The sequence below is a fragment of the Bos grunniens genome, chromosome 17 (assembly GCF_055505025.1).
Source record: "Bos grunniens cultivar Pamir isolate PY7600 chromosome 17, Bosgru_T2T1.0, whole genome shotgun sequence".
Lineage (NCBI taxonomy): Eukaryota > Metazoa > Chordata > Mammalia > Artiodactyla > Bovidae > Bos > Bos grunniens.
Window position 1 is genome coordinate 17,164,135 of NC_141181.1, and position 16,169 is coordinate 17,180,303.

At 41.5% G+C, this 16,169-nt stretch overlaps 1 protein-coding gene across 2 annotated transcripts in view; it reads left to right on the forward strand.

Annotated features, from left to right (window-relative positions):
• RNF150 (ring finger protein 150) overlaps positions 1-15,073 on the forward strand; it is a 273,247-nt gene extending 258,174 nt beyond the window's left edge. For both annotated transcript variants that reach the window (XM_086346604.1, XM_086346605.1), the window contains exon 7: positions 13,521-15,073. In XM_086346604.1, the coding sequence (XP_086202730.1) occupies positions 13,521-13,639 (119 nt within the window). In that variant the 3' untranslated portion in view covers positions 13,640-15,073. The remainder of the gene's footprint in view (positions 1-13,520) is intronic.
• The last annotated feature ends 1,096 nt before the right edge of the window (positions 15,074-16,169 follow it).

Here is a 16,169-nt window from a genome sequence, read left to right on the forward strand (position 1 = left end):
GATTTCAAAGTATCTTACAAAGCTACCATAATCAAAACAGTGTAGAACTGGCATAAAAACATATGGGCCAAGGAAAGCAAAGAAAAAACCCGAAAATATACCCTCACATATATGGTCAAATTATCTGTGACGAGGATGCCAAGACTACACAGTGGGGAAGGATAATCTTCTCAACAAATGGTGCTGAGAAAACTGGAAATGCATGAGCAAAAGAAAGAAGTTGGACCCTTATCTTGCAAGAATCATGCAGGATGGTGGTGTCCTGGACATCTGTTGTACGACAATGTGCATGTAGCCAACAGTATTGTACTGTATACTTGGAAGTTGTTTTGAGAGTGAATTTAATGCACTGTGATTTTTTGCCACACACACAAAAGCTTGGCAGTTTCTCATGTAGTTACGTAGACCCACCAGATGGACCCAGCAATGTGCTTCTGGGTGTTTACTCAAGAGAAATGAAAATGCATGCCCTCAAAAAGACTTGCACATAAATGTTCAGAGAAGCTTTGTTTACAGTAGCCAAACAACTGGAAATAATTCAAAGGTTCGTCAGTTTATGAATGGATAAGCAAAATGTGATATATCCATACAGTGAATTGCTATTCAGCAATAAAAACGTGTGAACTATTGATATATGTGACATCATTAGTGGATTTCACAATGAGTATAATAAGTGAAAGAAACCAGACACAAGAGTGCATACTATAAAATTGCAGGTATGTAAAATTACAGAAAATATACATTTATCTCAAGCCATGGTTACCCACTAGGGGTGATTTTGTCTCTCAGAGAGCATTTGCCAATGACTGGAGAGTTTTTGATTGTCATAACTGGGGAGGGGGTGGTGCTAATGGCATCAATGGGTAGAGACCAAGAATGCTGTAAAATGTCCTGCAATTCCCAGCACATTCCCATGACAACAAAGAATTCTCCAGCCCCAAGTATCAGTTGTGCCAGTGTTGACAAACCCTGAAAAAGAGTTATAAAAAAGAAAGCATATCAGTACATATACACAATGGAGTATTACTCAGCCATTAAAAAGAATACATTTGAATCAGTTCTAATGAGGTGGATGAAACTGGAACCTATTATACAGAGTGAAGTAAGCCAGAAAGAAAAACACCAATACAGTATACTAACGCATCCATATGGAATTTAGAAAGATGGTAATGATAACCCTATATGCGAGACAGCAAAAGAGACACAGATGTATAGAACAGTCTTTTGGACTCTGTGGGAGAGGGAGAGGGTGGGATGATTTGGGAGAAACGCATTGAAACATGTATAATATCATATAAGAAACTAATCGCCAGTCCGGGTTCGATGCAGGATACAGGGTGCTCAGGGCTGGTGCACTGGGATGACCCAGAGGGATGGTACTGGGAGGGAGGTGGAAGAGGGGTTCAGTATGGGGAGCACGTGTACACCCATGGCAGATTCATGTTAATGTATGGCAAAACCAATACAATATTGTAAAGTAATTAGCCTCCAATTAAAATAAATAAATTTAAATTAAAAAAAAAGCAGATCAGATATAAGCTGAGACCAGGGACAGAGGGAGGAAATGACCATAAAGAGAGAAGACAAAACTCTGGGGGAAATAGAAATCGAATATTTACATCCATCACATCCATCAAAACTCATCAAAATCATGCTTCATTAAAGTAGATTTATGAAAAACAAAACCAGTTTGGAAGACTGGAGGAGAGAGATATCCCGAGATCCTGAGCACACTTCCACTATGCTGGTGTTGCCAGAACCGTCTGGCTTCTGCTGGGGAGACCACCAGCTCTGAGTAGGCGGTCAGGATCCTTCGCTCTCTGATTCTGTTGAAGGCACGGCCAACACTTCTGGAGCCCACAGGGACCAGCCTGAACTAGAAGCGCAAGGGCCTCCTCCCACCTTCCAATCTCCTTGGCAGGACCTAAGGAAAGCCAACTGCCAAAGGAAGCTGGGAAATGTAGTTCCCAGTCTTCTGGCTCCCTATGGAACAGGAAAGCACAGAGGGAAGGAAGAGGGCAGAGTGTCTATGGGCTTGATCTGGTACTTTGCTATGGTTCTCCATATCCTAAGCTACAGCTGAATCAAACCATCCGCATGCCTTGACATTCGCTCTGATGATGGTTAGTCAGGTAGGTTCTCCTAAAATAAAAGCCATCTTCCTGTAGACAATGCTTGGCCATCTTAGAGAACCAACCATTCCAGGCTTACAGTGTAAATTCATCCATTTAGCCAAGTGCCTCCTAAAATTGTTCAGATATAACAGGTACTTATATCTCTTAAAAGAAATACCATCTTCCTCATCTCCATACTTCCCAGCACTAGTCAGCTCTCACCACTGGTTTACATGTAACCTACTTCATGAGGGTTACCCAGCTGGAGATGAAGTTTTCCTTACCTTTCTGTTTCTCTAGCATTTATTTATACCTCTCTTTTAGCATATATCATCTTATATTTGATGTGCATACATGGGTGCTAAGTTGCTTCAGCTGTGTCCAACTCTTTGTGACCCTATGGACTATAGCCTGCCAGGCTCCTCTGTCCATGGAATTCTCTAGGCAAGAATACTGGAGTGGGTTGCCATTTCCTTCTCCAGTATTAGATGTATATGGACACAAATATGATTTCTTTTACTAGATTGCTTTCAAGTTAATAGCAGAGCTTGTGTTTAGTTCATCTTTATTTCCTCCAAAGGTCATCAACAGTGCTGTGTACCTAAGAAGTGTTCAATAAATTCCTATTGGATGAATAAGTGATAAATTGATGAATGAATACATGAAGGCTATAGATAATTTTCTACTTGCAATATAAATTAATGTAATTTATGATTTTATTATAAAATATAATTTTATAATTGAAGAAATTAATATCTGCATGATATCTACCTGTCTCTCTAAACCTGTCTGCTAACCTTCCCTCTTTTACTCTTTTTTCATTCCAATCATAGTCACAATTACCAAGAGCATTCCGTATACCAGATATTATGCTTAATGCTGAAGGTTTCCTGTAGGTAGTACTAACCAGGAATTGTAAAATAGCTATTAACAGCATAAACGTTCACTAGATTTTGCTTTCTTTCCTGTAAAAACTAATGTACAACTAATGCAAAAGTCACCTTCTGCCTTCTCTTGGCACTCAGTAAGGAATTACTCAGTGAATGAATTTTTAATGAAATCAAAAGGAATTTGAGCAATTGGAGAAAATCTTCCTCTGCTAGGTGAAGGGTCACAGGGAAAGAAAACCAATGACAAAGAGATAAAAGCAAAGAGTTAAATCCTAACTTGTGATCTAATTTGATATCCAAACTTCAGGGAGTTCTCTTATACTAAGTCAGAATAAAAAACAATGCTGTAAGTGTCCCCAGGTGAGAAATAATTTTCCTGATTTGAGCTCACCATATTTACATTTATGATTATAGAGCAAACATTTAAAAAGGCAAAAGTTCCCCTGTTATATCTGAACAATTTTTAGGAGTCACTTGGCTAAAATGGGTGAATTTATATTGTAAGCCTGGAATGTTTGGTTCTCCAAGGTGGCCAAGTATCATCTTTGGGAATAACCTAGGGCTTCCCAGGTGGCTCGTTGGGAAAGAATCCACCTGCCAATGCAGGAGACGAGAGTTTGATCCCTGGGTCCGGAAGATCCCTTAGAGAAGGGAATGGCAAGCCACTCCAGTATTGTTGCCTGGGAAATCCCATGGACAGAGGATCCTGGCGGGCTGCAGTCCATGGGGTCGTGGAGAGTCAGACATGACTGAGCGACTAAACCACAGCAGCCAGATAGAAATCTAGCAGCTGTGCCACTGCCATTGCACGATAGCATAGCCGTCGACAGCACTGGCTCTTGGGTTGGGATTCCATTTCTGCCTCTTTCTGTTCTTGACCTTAGACAAGTTGACTTCACCTGTAAAATGTGAAGCAGTCATTGGGGTAATCATTCATCTACTCCATAGCATCTTTGTGAGGATGACATACGTAACATGTAATTGCTTAGAGCAATGCCTGGAATTATTGTTAATATTGTTGCACAGCCTCTGAAGAAAGTGACCCAAAGATTCACCATCCCCACGGAAGAATCTACTCATAACACAGAAAATTTAAACCAAATCAGAAGTTTATCTTCTCAAAAATTCTTATTAAGCAAAAGAGAAAAAAGCAAGGAATACACGTAAAAGAGACACATTTCCTTACTGAAAATACTCTGCATTTGGAATTGAAGCAACTTTCCCACTAAGATTACAACAGGGAATATATACATAAGCAGTGTTTGTTGTTTAGTTGTTAAGTCATGTCCAGCTCTTTTGCGACCCCGTTAACTGTAGCCTGCCAGGCTCCTCTGTCCGTGGGATTTCCCAGGCAAGAATACTGGAGTGGCTTGCCATTTCCTTCTCCAGGGGATCTTCCTGACCTAGGGATCAAACCCATGTCTTCTGCACTGGCAGGCAGATTCTTTACCACAGAGCCACCTGGGAAGGCCTCAGAATCCAAATTAATGTCCAGAAGGATGCTAATTTCTTTGAAAACTTATTTTTCAAGTACATGGTGGGGGGAAATAAGCTTTTATGTGGTGCAGAACATGTGAACATCAAACTTACCGGAGAATCAAAATACCTGGGGGTTGATATTCGTCAACCCCTTACTTTCTCTCAACACAGAGACCACATTATGCGGGCGTCGTTTGTTAATTCCCAACAGAGGAGGATTTATTCCAGCCACTACTGCTCTGTGCCTCCTTTCATAGCTCAGGCAGTGGAGTAAATATCAAACGCATTCTGGGATGGCTCATTTTCTGCTCTAGCTTTGAATAACCATCATTTAGAAACAATCGAGTAGGAAAGCAGAGATTTCAGATGAAAAGTGTCCCGTCAAGTTAATGAAACACACAGTTAGTGAAATGTAAACCAAAAAATGCATTTAAAAAAAAATAAAAAGCCAAGCCATTCTTGGTTACAGACAACAGTGTTTTCTTCAACTTACCCTGGTAACTTCCTGGTGGTCCAGAGATTAACACTCTGCGCTTCCACTGCAGTGAGTACAGGTTCGATCCCTGGTCAGGAAACTAAGATCACACATGATGCATGACACAGCCTAAAAAAAAGAACAACTTATGCTAGGCACAAAACCTCTTAGATGCATGCTTCTGAGACTTTTACCATTTCTGTGAGACTCTAGTAAAAGCAACCCTCTCCCCAGAAAAATGCGTATCTGCACATATCAGAGAAGGCAATGGCATCCCACTCCAGTACTCTTGCCTGGAAAATCCCATGGATGGAGGAGCCTGGTAGGCTGCAGTCCACGGGGTCGCTAAGAGTCTGACACGACTGAGCGACTTCACTTTCACTTTTCACTTTCATGCATTGGAGAAGGAAATGGCAACCCACTCCAGTATTCTTGCCTGGAGAATCCCAGGGACAGAGGAGCCTAGTGGGCTGCTGTCTATGGGGTCGCACAGAGTCGGACAGGACTGAAGTGACTTAGCAGCAGCAGCAGCACATAACCATATAGGCGTGTATGTAACTGTGGATACACAGACTCCCCTGAAAGTCAACATCTTCTGGGCATTGCTCCTGGTGCTTAGGCCTTCCCTGGTGGCTCAGTGGTGAAGAATCCGCCTGCCAATGCAGGAGACATGGGTTCAATTCCTGAGTCAAGAAGATCCCCTAGAGAAGGAAATGGCTACCCACTCCAGCATTCTTGCCTGGGACATCCTCAGACTAAGACTCTCAACTCTGAAGTATAAATGCAGATGAACTCTGGTGTCAGAGAGGCCTCGGTGTGAATTCTGAATCTGACTCTTACTGTTGTGTAAACCCAGGAAGTTTTTTACTTTTCTGAGCCTTAGTTTTAACACTTGAAAATAGAAATAATAATTTTTCCTTTGTCACAGGTTAATTGTGAATATTCAATTGTACAATCTAAAGTACTTAGATAGATAGTCTCTGGCATATATTAATGCTAAGTTGTCAATAAGCACTCTATGGTTGTTAGTTAATAAAACATAAAACTTGACACCCTATGCATCACCCTTTGACACCCTATGTCCAGAGAGGAAATTCAATTTCACCAAGTGCCTCCTATTTATGGAGGGTTGGGAATGTTGACAATGGATGGGCCAGAGCCTGTTAAGTGAGACAGACCCCATCCTGCCCAAGACAGGACAGGCCACATCTCAGGTTGGGAGGAACGTTATGTCGTCCAGGCCCACTGTTATAGAGATAGTTATAGCAAATCCACAGCAAAACTACAGCTGCAGTGTCTGTTTCCCAAAAGGAAACCTGTGAGAGTTGGACTATAAAGAAAGCTGAGCACCAAAGAATTGATGCTTTTGAACTGTGGTGTTGAAGAAGACTCTTGAGAGTCCCTTGGACTGCAAGGAAATCCAACCAGTCCTTTCTAAAGGAAAGCAGTTCTGGGTGTTCATTGGAAGGACTGATGGTGAAGCTGAAACTCCCAATATTTTGGCCACCTGATGTGAAGACCTGACTCATTTGCAAAGACCCTGATGTTGGGAAAGTTTGAAGGCAGGAGGAGAAGGGGACGACAGAGGATGAGATGGTTAGATGGCATCACTGACTCAATGGACATGAGTTTGGGTAAACTCTGGGAGTTGGTGATGGATAGGGAGGCCTGGCATGCTGCGGTTCATGGGGTCGCAAAGAGTCAGACACGACTGAACAACTGAACTGAACTGAACTCTTTAGGTAACATTCTTTGTATTAAAGAGGAAACAAAGAAACCAAAGTCCATATGAATAATTTATGGACTAAATGGAATTAATAAAAACAAATCCCACCACTAAGAATTTTTTGGTTAACCACAGTTAGCCTACTGATGGATTTTACTTAGAATTAAATGTGCTAATATATGCAAGTAGTAGTTATGAGTCAACAAAACAGGTCACAGAGCTCCATTTAAAGCCATGTTTTCTGCTTACCATCTAAGAGATTCAAGATGGAGTGCTAGATACTTGGGATCAATTCTTAAATCCACCAAAGTACTTTCTCTGTGCTGAAGTGAATATAACATAAAAGAAGCAGACTCATAGAGAGCAAACTAGGGGTTATCAGTGGGGATGGGGTAAGAGGTAATTTAGGGGTGGGAAATTAAAAGACACAAACTATTGGGTCTAAGACTGGCTCAAGGATGAATTGTACAACACAGGAATATAGCTAATATTTTGTAATAACGATAATGGAAATTACACAACCTTTAAAGTTGTATAAAAATTTTAAAGTAGTAAAAAAATAAAATATCACTTTAATATAACATCTGACCTCTGTTCATATTATAACAAACCATCCCCGTGTTTCATCTGTTTTGCTGCAGTGGTTTTTGCTGGATTACCTCCACCCTTGACCTACCAATCTATTCTTCACTTAACCGCAAGAGTGATCTTTTAAAATATTAAGCAGGTCATATTACTCCCTGTTTAAATTCTCCCAATGTCCTTAAAATGAATGAAACAAAAAGAAGAGAGGAAGAGTGTCCAGTAGTGTTGGGCAACTGTGTCAAGTGGACTAAATACTTTTTCATCTGTGAAACAGAAATAATAATACCCACACATCAAAGGGTTGTTGTGAGAAACCAATAAAGACCAATGCTATTTTTGTATTCATTTTATATTAACTTTCACAAGAGAGAAGGTAAAATTCAGTGAACATTTTGATTGTTAACAGTTATTTCATACTCCTCAATTAGTTCCACCTACAGAGAACTTTCTAAATGTTTTAGTGTCCGCATTTTTATCTGTACTATTATGGTCTCAAATTAAAACATCTGCTTTGATTAAAGAGAGCCTTCCCTGGAGGCTCAGATAGTAAGGAATCTGCCTGGAATTCAGGAGACCCAGGTTTGATCCCTGGGGGAAAAGATCCCCTGGAGAAGGAAATGGCAACCCACTTCAGTATTCTTGCCTGGGAAATCCCATGGGAGAGGAGCCTGGCAGGATACAGTCCATGGGGTCACAGAGTCAGACATGACTGAGTGACTAATATTTTCTTTCTTCTTTCGATTCAAGAAAAAAATTCTGTTTTCAAAAATTATGGAACAAACCAAGTCCAATTAAAAACATAGCACAGACTAAAGAATAATTTCAGATGTCTTCAGATCATTTTTTACAGTTTTGGAATGAAAAATGATTAGATACTGTGGGTGATGAAATGTCTCATCATGAAAATTGAACCATCTTTTGGCAAATCTGTTTGTATTGATTTGAATTTATCTTTGCCTAGAGCTGTGCAGGACAGTCAGTTTCCAAAATAGCATCATAAATTCAACAGCCAATAGTTATAGCAGTCCACACAGCCCTTTTTTCTTTCAATTCACACATTCCAGCTTAGAAAGCACCATAGTGAGAATGAAGCCATGAAATCTGCTGAGGCCGGTGGCTGAGAAGACAGGAGTGAAGGTGGGAAGCTGCAGGAACAGTGAGCTCTCTGTGTACCAGTCAGCTCTTATCTGTGCTTTGTTTTTGTACTTGCTCTGTTGAAAGCCATAGAATCACTCAGTGATGAGCTCTTTGGTTGACTTGTAGTTTACTTGTGAGCTACAATATTTGGCTTCTTATGAGCTGAATTGATTCATGGACTTTTGCCCAAAAGAACAAGGAGGAGGAGGAGACAGATGCAAAAGGGGAAGCGGTGGGAGGGGGGAGGATATATCTCTACAACGTAGACCTCATTTTAATTTTTTTTAATTTTTATACCATTTTTAATGGTTACACTCCATTCACAGTTATTACAAAATATTGGCTATATTCCCTGTATTGTACTACATCCTTGTAGCCTGTCTTACGTTAGTTTGTGCCTCCCAGTCCCCCAGCCCTATCTAGCCCCTCATCCCACTGGTAACCATAGTTTGTTCTCTGTATCTGTGAATTTGCTTCTTTTCTCTTGTATTTACTAGTTTGTTGTGTTTTCTGGGTTCCACATATAAGTGTTATTATACAATATTTGCCTTTTTCCATCTGACTTATTTCACTTAGCATAACACCCTCCCAGTCTGTCTACGTTGCTGCATATGGCAATAGAGTGTTCTTTTTTATGACCGAGCAGTAGTCCATTGTATATGCATACCACATCTTCTTTATCCGTCCATCTATCTTGGACACTTACATTGCTTCCATCTCCTTAGCCCTCATTTTTTATCTCCAGGAATAAGAATATTCCCATTTTCTTTGTACCTCAGAGTAGTGAATTCTCACATTTAGTGCATACTTGTACTAAATATACAATTGCAGGCTTTCTTCTTTGTTAAGAGAAAAGTTTTTAGTAGAAAACAACATGTTGAAGAGTTATGGCAAAAGAAAAACTTACAACTCTTTATCACTGGTAATTTTATTAAATAATTATGTATTGAGCACCCACCATGTCTGAGGCACTGTGCTAGACTTGCATCAACATATACACAAGTAAACTGTAACAACTGGAAAGACATCTAATATACCTAGTACAAACTCTCATTTTATAGATTTTAAAGCTTTAGCCCCAGAGGAGAAAGTGACTTATACAGAGTAACATGTATAATTACTTACAGCTGAGACTACAGTCTCCTAAAGTAAGATAGGATCCCAGCTCTCATAACTATAATTTTAAGTGTTACTTGTTCGGTCATGTCCAACTCTTTGTGACCCTTGGATTGTAACCCGCCAGGCTCCTCTGTCCATGGAATTCTCCAGGCAAGAATGCTGGAGTGGGTAACCATTCCCTTCTCCAGGGGATCTTCCTAACCCTAGGATTGATCGCAGGTCTCCCGCATTGCAGACAGATTCTTTACTGTATGAACCACTAGGGAAACCCATATAATTTTCTCATTGTAAAAGTGATGTTTGTGGAGAACACTGAGGAAAAAGTATGCATTGAACACGTGAAATTACTTCTAGGCACTCCTAAAACCCCACAAAAGCTGTAGCAAAGGGATTTTCCAACATGGACAGGGAAGGTGTAAGAAGAAACCCTGGAAAAATTTGGGCAACTGGGAGGAAACGAATAAAGCATCAGTGACTTAGTGGACCTAAAAATCAGAGCAATCCTCTGTCTCTAGCTGTGCAGATTGTGTCTGCCCAAATCCATTGCCCGCTGCTCACTGCAATTGCAGAGTGAAAGCTTCCACCAGGTGGTGCCGAGCGCATAACCATGCGGAGAAAACAAGTGGTAAGCAGACATGAGGAAGAGGAGGACCACCCCAGTTTGCATCAAAGAATTCCCCAAAGGTCAGGGATGCAAGGTACCAGATAGCTCTGGAGAAGAGGATAAATGAGAAGGAAGTAACACATGCGAAATAAAGATGGACCATAGGTACAGGTGTAGGTATAGATGGGCTTCCCTGGCAGGTCAGCTGGTAAAGAATCCACCTGCAATGCAGGAAACACAGGTTAGATCCCTGGGTTGGGAAAATCCCCTGGAGGAGGGCATGGCAATCCACTCCAGTATTCTCGCCTGGAGAATCCCATGGACAGAGGAACCTGGCGGGCTACAGTCCAGGGGGTCACAAAGAGTTGGACACAACAGAGCGACTAAGCACAGCACAGCATAGGTACAGATATAGATGTAGATACAGATATATCAATGGATGTAGATATAGATATTTAGCCAGCCTAGAATGTATATGATGTGAGGCAAGAATCCAATTTCATCTTTTTTCTGCATGAATAATTTTATTGAATATTTGTGTGAGTGTGTTTTTTTTATGTTTACTTATTTATATGGCTGAGTCCGGTCTTACTTGTGACACGTGAGATCTTTCGTTGCAGCTCACGGACTCTCTAGTTGCAGCGCTCAGGCTGAGTTGCTCCCTGGCATGTGGGATCCTAGTTCCACAACAAAGGATCAAGCCTGTGTCCCCTGCATTGCAAGGCAGATTGTTAACCAGTGGGCCACTAGGGAAGTCCCCTGAAAATTTGTTAAATGCCACCATTGACAAAGCTAAATACTTCTACCCAAGATCTGTTTCCAAAGTTTTATTCTACCCATTGATCTGTCTATAGTTATGTGAACCTCCTGCACTTTTGGGTCTAGGAAACATTATAGATCTCAGTCTTTAGGTTGGCTACACCCCTGTGAGACACTTTATTTCTCTAAAACTGATTCTTAAGACCATAACTCTGTGTCAGTTCTCTGTTTGTCTCCTTGTAAACATTTGAAAATTCACTGCCCTTCATGAAACTCATATTTATTTTTTCTTAACTGTACCTCAACATGAAGAAATTATATCAGTGATTATGAGAGCAAAAGTATTATAACCATCTGCATTCTTTAGTACTTAGATATTTTGTTGGTCTTTTAATTGCATGTTTCTTCTGTAGGGTAATGGAACATACAAGATCTTCTGGTTTTAAAGCTGCCTTATAGGCTGCGATTCATGGGGTCGCAGAGAGTCGGACACGACTGAGCGACTGAACTGAATTGATAGGCTTCCCTGGTGGTTCAGATGGTGAAGAATCTGCCTGCAACGCAGGAGACCTGGGTTCGATCCCTGGATTGGGAAGATCCCCTGGAGAGGGAATGGCAACCCACTCCAATACTCTTGCCTGGGAGAATCCCATGGACAGAGGAGCCTGGTGGGCTATAGTCTATTGGGTCACAAAGAGTCAGAGACAAGTGAGCAACTAACACTTTCTATTATAGGCAGCTGAGCTCTCCAGCCTCCCCTGTTCATACTCCCTAGCTTACCTTTGCATCCCAGTCATATTTAAATACAGTCTGATGTCTGCACAAAGCTGTCTATCAACTCCAACCGTCTGTACATGCTATTGCTATTGCTTAAAAAAGATTCATCCTTCTCATTCATCTGGCTGAAATACAAGTTATCCTATAGACTCAGTTTAGACATGGTAGCCAGTGGAAAGCTTTCTTAGACTCAGCAAATGGTTACGTAGCACCCTTACCTCCTATAACACCAGGTACATCTTACAACAAAGAGCTTATCATGTTGGGGTAATTGACAAGTCAATGGTCTGCCTGTCTACTGGACAGTAAGCTCCTTGAGGACTGAAATTGCCTCATTTTCACCCCTATATCCCTACAGCTAGCACAATTCTTAGCATATAGTAGGGACTCAATTATATGTTGAGTGAATGAATGATATATGTTCACTGAAGCATGTTTAGGAGTAAAGCTAAATTTTTTAAAGAAAAGAAAATAATTATAAATCCCCAAATTTCAGACAACTCTTATTAATATTGTCGGCTTTCTTACTTCCAGTTAACTTTCTCTGTTGACTTCACTGCACATAAAGCTTTGAATACTTCTGTTTTCATTTACTGGGAGCATTTTCTTCTGTAAATACAGACTCTTTGGAAATATCACTTTAATAATTATAACAAGAAGATTGTCTTTTAGAAGTAACATAGTTTACTGAGAAATTTTTTATTGTTAGGCTTTGTTACTTGCAATGTTTTGCTGCTATAAATAATGCTTAAATGGATATTTTTGCATCTCTGATTATTTCTCTGTAATATACTGTGGAAATGAAATTACAGGGTGAAAATTTCACAGTTCTGAATGCAGTTGATCAAAATATGTACTGAAATGTGTGTAATACAGTCTTTTTTAAAGAGTGAAGATTTCAAAACAAAAAGGAGTAGCTCCTTTTTACCTGATATTTATTGGTCAATTGTATTGCATTCTTTTGTGAATTGTGTAACAGTAACCTTTACCTATTTTTTCTGTTGGACTCTTAGTTTTTCTTATTTATTTAAAAGTTCTCTGTATGTTAAGAATACAACCCTCAGTGAATTTTTTACAAATTTTCCCAGCATGACATAATACTTTTTTTTTCTGGCCACCATGCAGCATGCAGGATCTTAGTTCCCTGACTAGGAATCAAACCAGTGCCTCTTGTAATGGAAGTGCAAAGTCTTAACCACTAGACCACCAGGGAAGTTCCCCAGGGTGACATATACCTTTGATCTTATTGTTCATGTTTTTAATATTCTGAAAAATTTTATACACATTTATCAGTCGTTTCATCTGTGAATTGTTCAACTGCTTTTCCATATAGAATTTGTTGCCCTACTTAGAGATATTCAGTGTATTTTTTCCTCCTTAGATACATACTTATAAGATACATCTTTTCATAGTGTGAGAAGGGCTTCCCAGTTGGCACTGGCAGTAAAGAACCCACCTGCCCCTGCAGGAGACATAAGAGATGCGGGTTTGATCCCTGGGTCAGGAAGATTCCCTGGAGGAGCGCATGGCAACCCACACCAGTATTCTTGCCTGGAGAATCCCATGGACAGAGGAGCCTCGTGGGCTACAGTCTGTGGGATCACAAATTGATGTGACTTACCAGACATGCCCTTAGCATAAGATAACTAGACTTTTTTCTTATGTATTTATTTTTTACAAACTAGGCAATTTTCCTGATACCTTCTCTTGAGCTTCAGTGAAAGGGAAGGCAGCTATGCTAGCCACTGTACCACCAAGACTTTGGCACCAATGAAATGTTACTTATTAAAGGCAACCGTATTAAGCCTCTGAAGACGTAGCTCGGTGTTCACCATGAACTTTGTTTCCCCCTCAGGTGAGCAGGAGCCAGCTATAAGCAGTGATTCTGATATCTCACTGATCATGGCGATGGAGGTTGGACTGTCTGATGTAGAACTTTCCACCGACCAAGACTGCGAAGAGGTGAAATCTTGAAACGGCAAATAGAGAAAAAAGGGATGGTAGGATGCGAGGGGAAGGAAGGGAGGAGTGCCCCAAGATTGGACCCGGCACTCACATCTCCAGAACACCTTGGCAACTCCAGGGAGCTCCACTCAAGAATGGTACCGCAAAGCAATATCCAAAGTCACGTTCATCAGGATGCAGTTTCTCCGTCTCTGCAGCAGGCCCTGGCCTTGGCACCTGGGAAGCTGAAAGCTGATTTTCTCTCCCATGTCCTTGTAGACACACCCTTCAGAAGTTCCCGAAACAGACTGAAAGGACACTCTTAGGGCTTCTTGGTTTCATTTCAGTTTTTCCCGGGGTCTTGTTTTCCTGTTTGGGGAATGTGATTGATTTCTTCGGCAGTTTCTTTTTAAGGACTATGTGTAGTGTACTTTATGTTCACTCCTTTGTGTTTCCTTTGATTCACTCCAGCTTTCATACTGAGTTCTGTTTAGAAGCATCAGTTCCTGCTCTGAACAGTTTGTATTCCATCTCTGAGATTAATGGCCTTGACCTCTCAGCATGAAGTGTGCATGGCTTTGGGAAGTGCCTCGGCACCTTGAAACAGTCTAAGGCCAGCTTTCATTTAGAATCTAAGTTCTTTTAAGTGGGTCTTAAAACTCCCAGCTGCCAGAGAGCCCAACACCGAGCTCTGAGTCTGCAGAGGCCACTGCTCATGTTTTTCAGCTACACACCCTGGCTTCCACTTGCCCAGCTCTGTTAAGGACCCACGTGACCTGAGGAGGAAGCTCTAGGGAGGCACATCAATCCTTCTGGGTCTTAGCAGTCTTTGACTGAAATGCTGAAATCACAATTTCCCTCTCGGGGCATTAGCGCCATTCCAAGTGGCTGTAGGGCTTGTCCGTCGCTGGGACGACAAGCCTAATTTTCAAACCAGATACCACATACCCTTCCTGAAAGTGAACCATCTGTTGCATTGGTTTCCCCAAGGCTACGACAATCTCCTGTTACCTCCACAAGTGGGTCCTTCAGGAGATGGAAGCTTTAGAAAAGATCCAAGCATCTTTGGATCCAACACAGAGCATCCAGGTCTTACTTTAATTCCAGTACACTTCTGTTCAACCTCACCAGACCTCGAGGAAGGGTTTAGGTGAATCCTTAGGAAACTGCTTCCCAGGGCTCCCCCGAGTGCGTCTAGATACCAAGTGGGAGGTGGGAGGTGGAGTGTAATAGAACACTCGATCTAAAAAGTACAGCGTGGGAATTGTTAAAATCAAGTTTCTGCTGACTGAGAGACAAAGTCAGAGGGAGAGGAAACGAGGTATCGAATTCTGAAAATCCACCTGATGTTTTTAAACTCTTTATGTTTTTATTCTTTTTTTGTAACTATGACAGAGACGTGCTATTTTTTCAGTGGGCAATTTTGTAATACATTCGAGACTCTCCAGATGCATGGATGACTAAGGCAGTGTACACTGTTTCTCTGGACTATTAGATGGATCACCTCGACATCTGTGAAAGGCCAGGCTGCTGGGCATGGGTTACCTGGGAAAGAACGTTTCTCTCATCGAGTTATTTACGTATGTGATGAGGCCCTTCTGCCTTGCCACACTCATCCTCATGCAAAAACAGAGTTTGGTTCTGCTGTAAAACTGGGCTGCCTGCTGGAACACGGTGTAGATGTCAAGGGAGACCCTTGAAGGCTCTTTTTTCTCTACCTTTAACGATTTCCTATTTGATACTTTCTAAGTACGCAGCAAAGGCAGAGAAAATGGTCACCACCTTCAGAAATGTCACATCTCTGTAGGAGTCCTGTCGTGAAATTCAGGGTGTCCAAGGCAGGGAAGAATAAAGGCAGTGCTGAATCCAGAGTCAGGAGGCGGAGATGAGCCGCGTGCTTGCTGGGCCTCGGCTTCAGCATCTGTAAAGAGAAGGTGTTTAACAAGATGATGCCCGAGGCTCCTGCCCGTCTTAGGACCACTAATGAGCATTTTGCCAGGGGGACCCATTTTTAGCGGTGAGTGATGACACGCAGCAGACTTTCTACCTTGGGCAGGCAGAGTTACTTGACATGTAACATATAACAACAGCTTTTTGAGACTCAGCACGCCTGTGTGGCTGAGACTGACTGTCTCAATAATGGAAGTTCTAAGGCCAAGGAGGAGTTGCTTTATTTTGCCTTGCTTTAAAAAGCCACACTTAGTCACAGAGTCTGCAGTCTCTGGATACCTTCAAATCCTCGTTCTCAGCGTGGAATTCTTCATCTCAAGATATTTCTTTTTCTAGGTCAGCAAAGGCCTGTACCACCTACCCCTCCTTCAGTCCACTTTGTGCAAAACAAAGTTTGGTATTAAGTCAAAGGGAATGAAGAGGATAATTACATAAATTGGATCCCATGCCCAGAGAGAAAATGCCTTTAGGATTGGTGGGTGTTCTCTCTTCCTGCCAGTGACCAGGTAGATCAGGAATTGGTTGCTTATGTGTGCCGTAGCCCAGCAGCCCCTAAAAGATGCTGCCTAGGTGGTGACAAGCCCAGGTGGCAGAGCTGAGTCTGTGGACC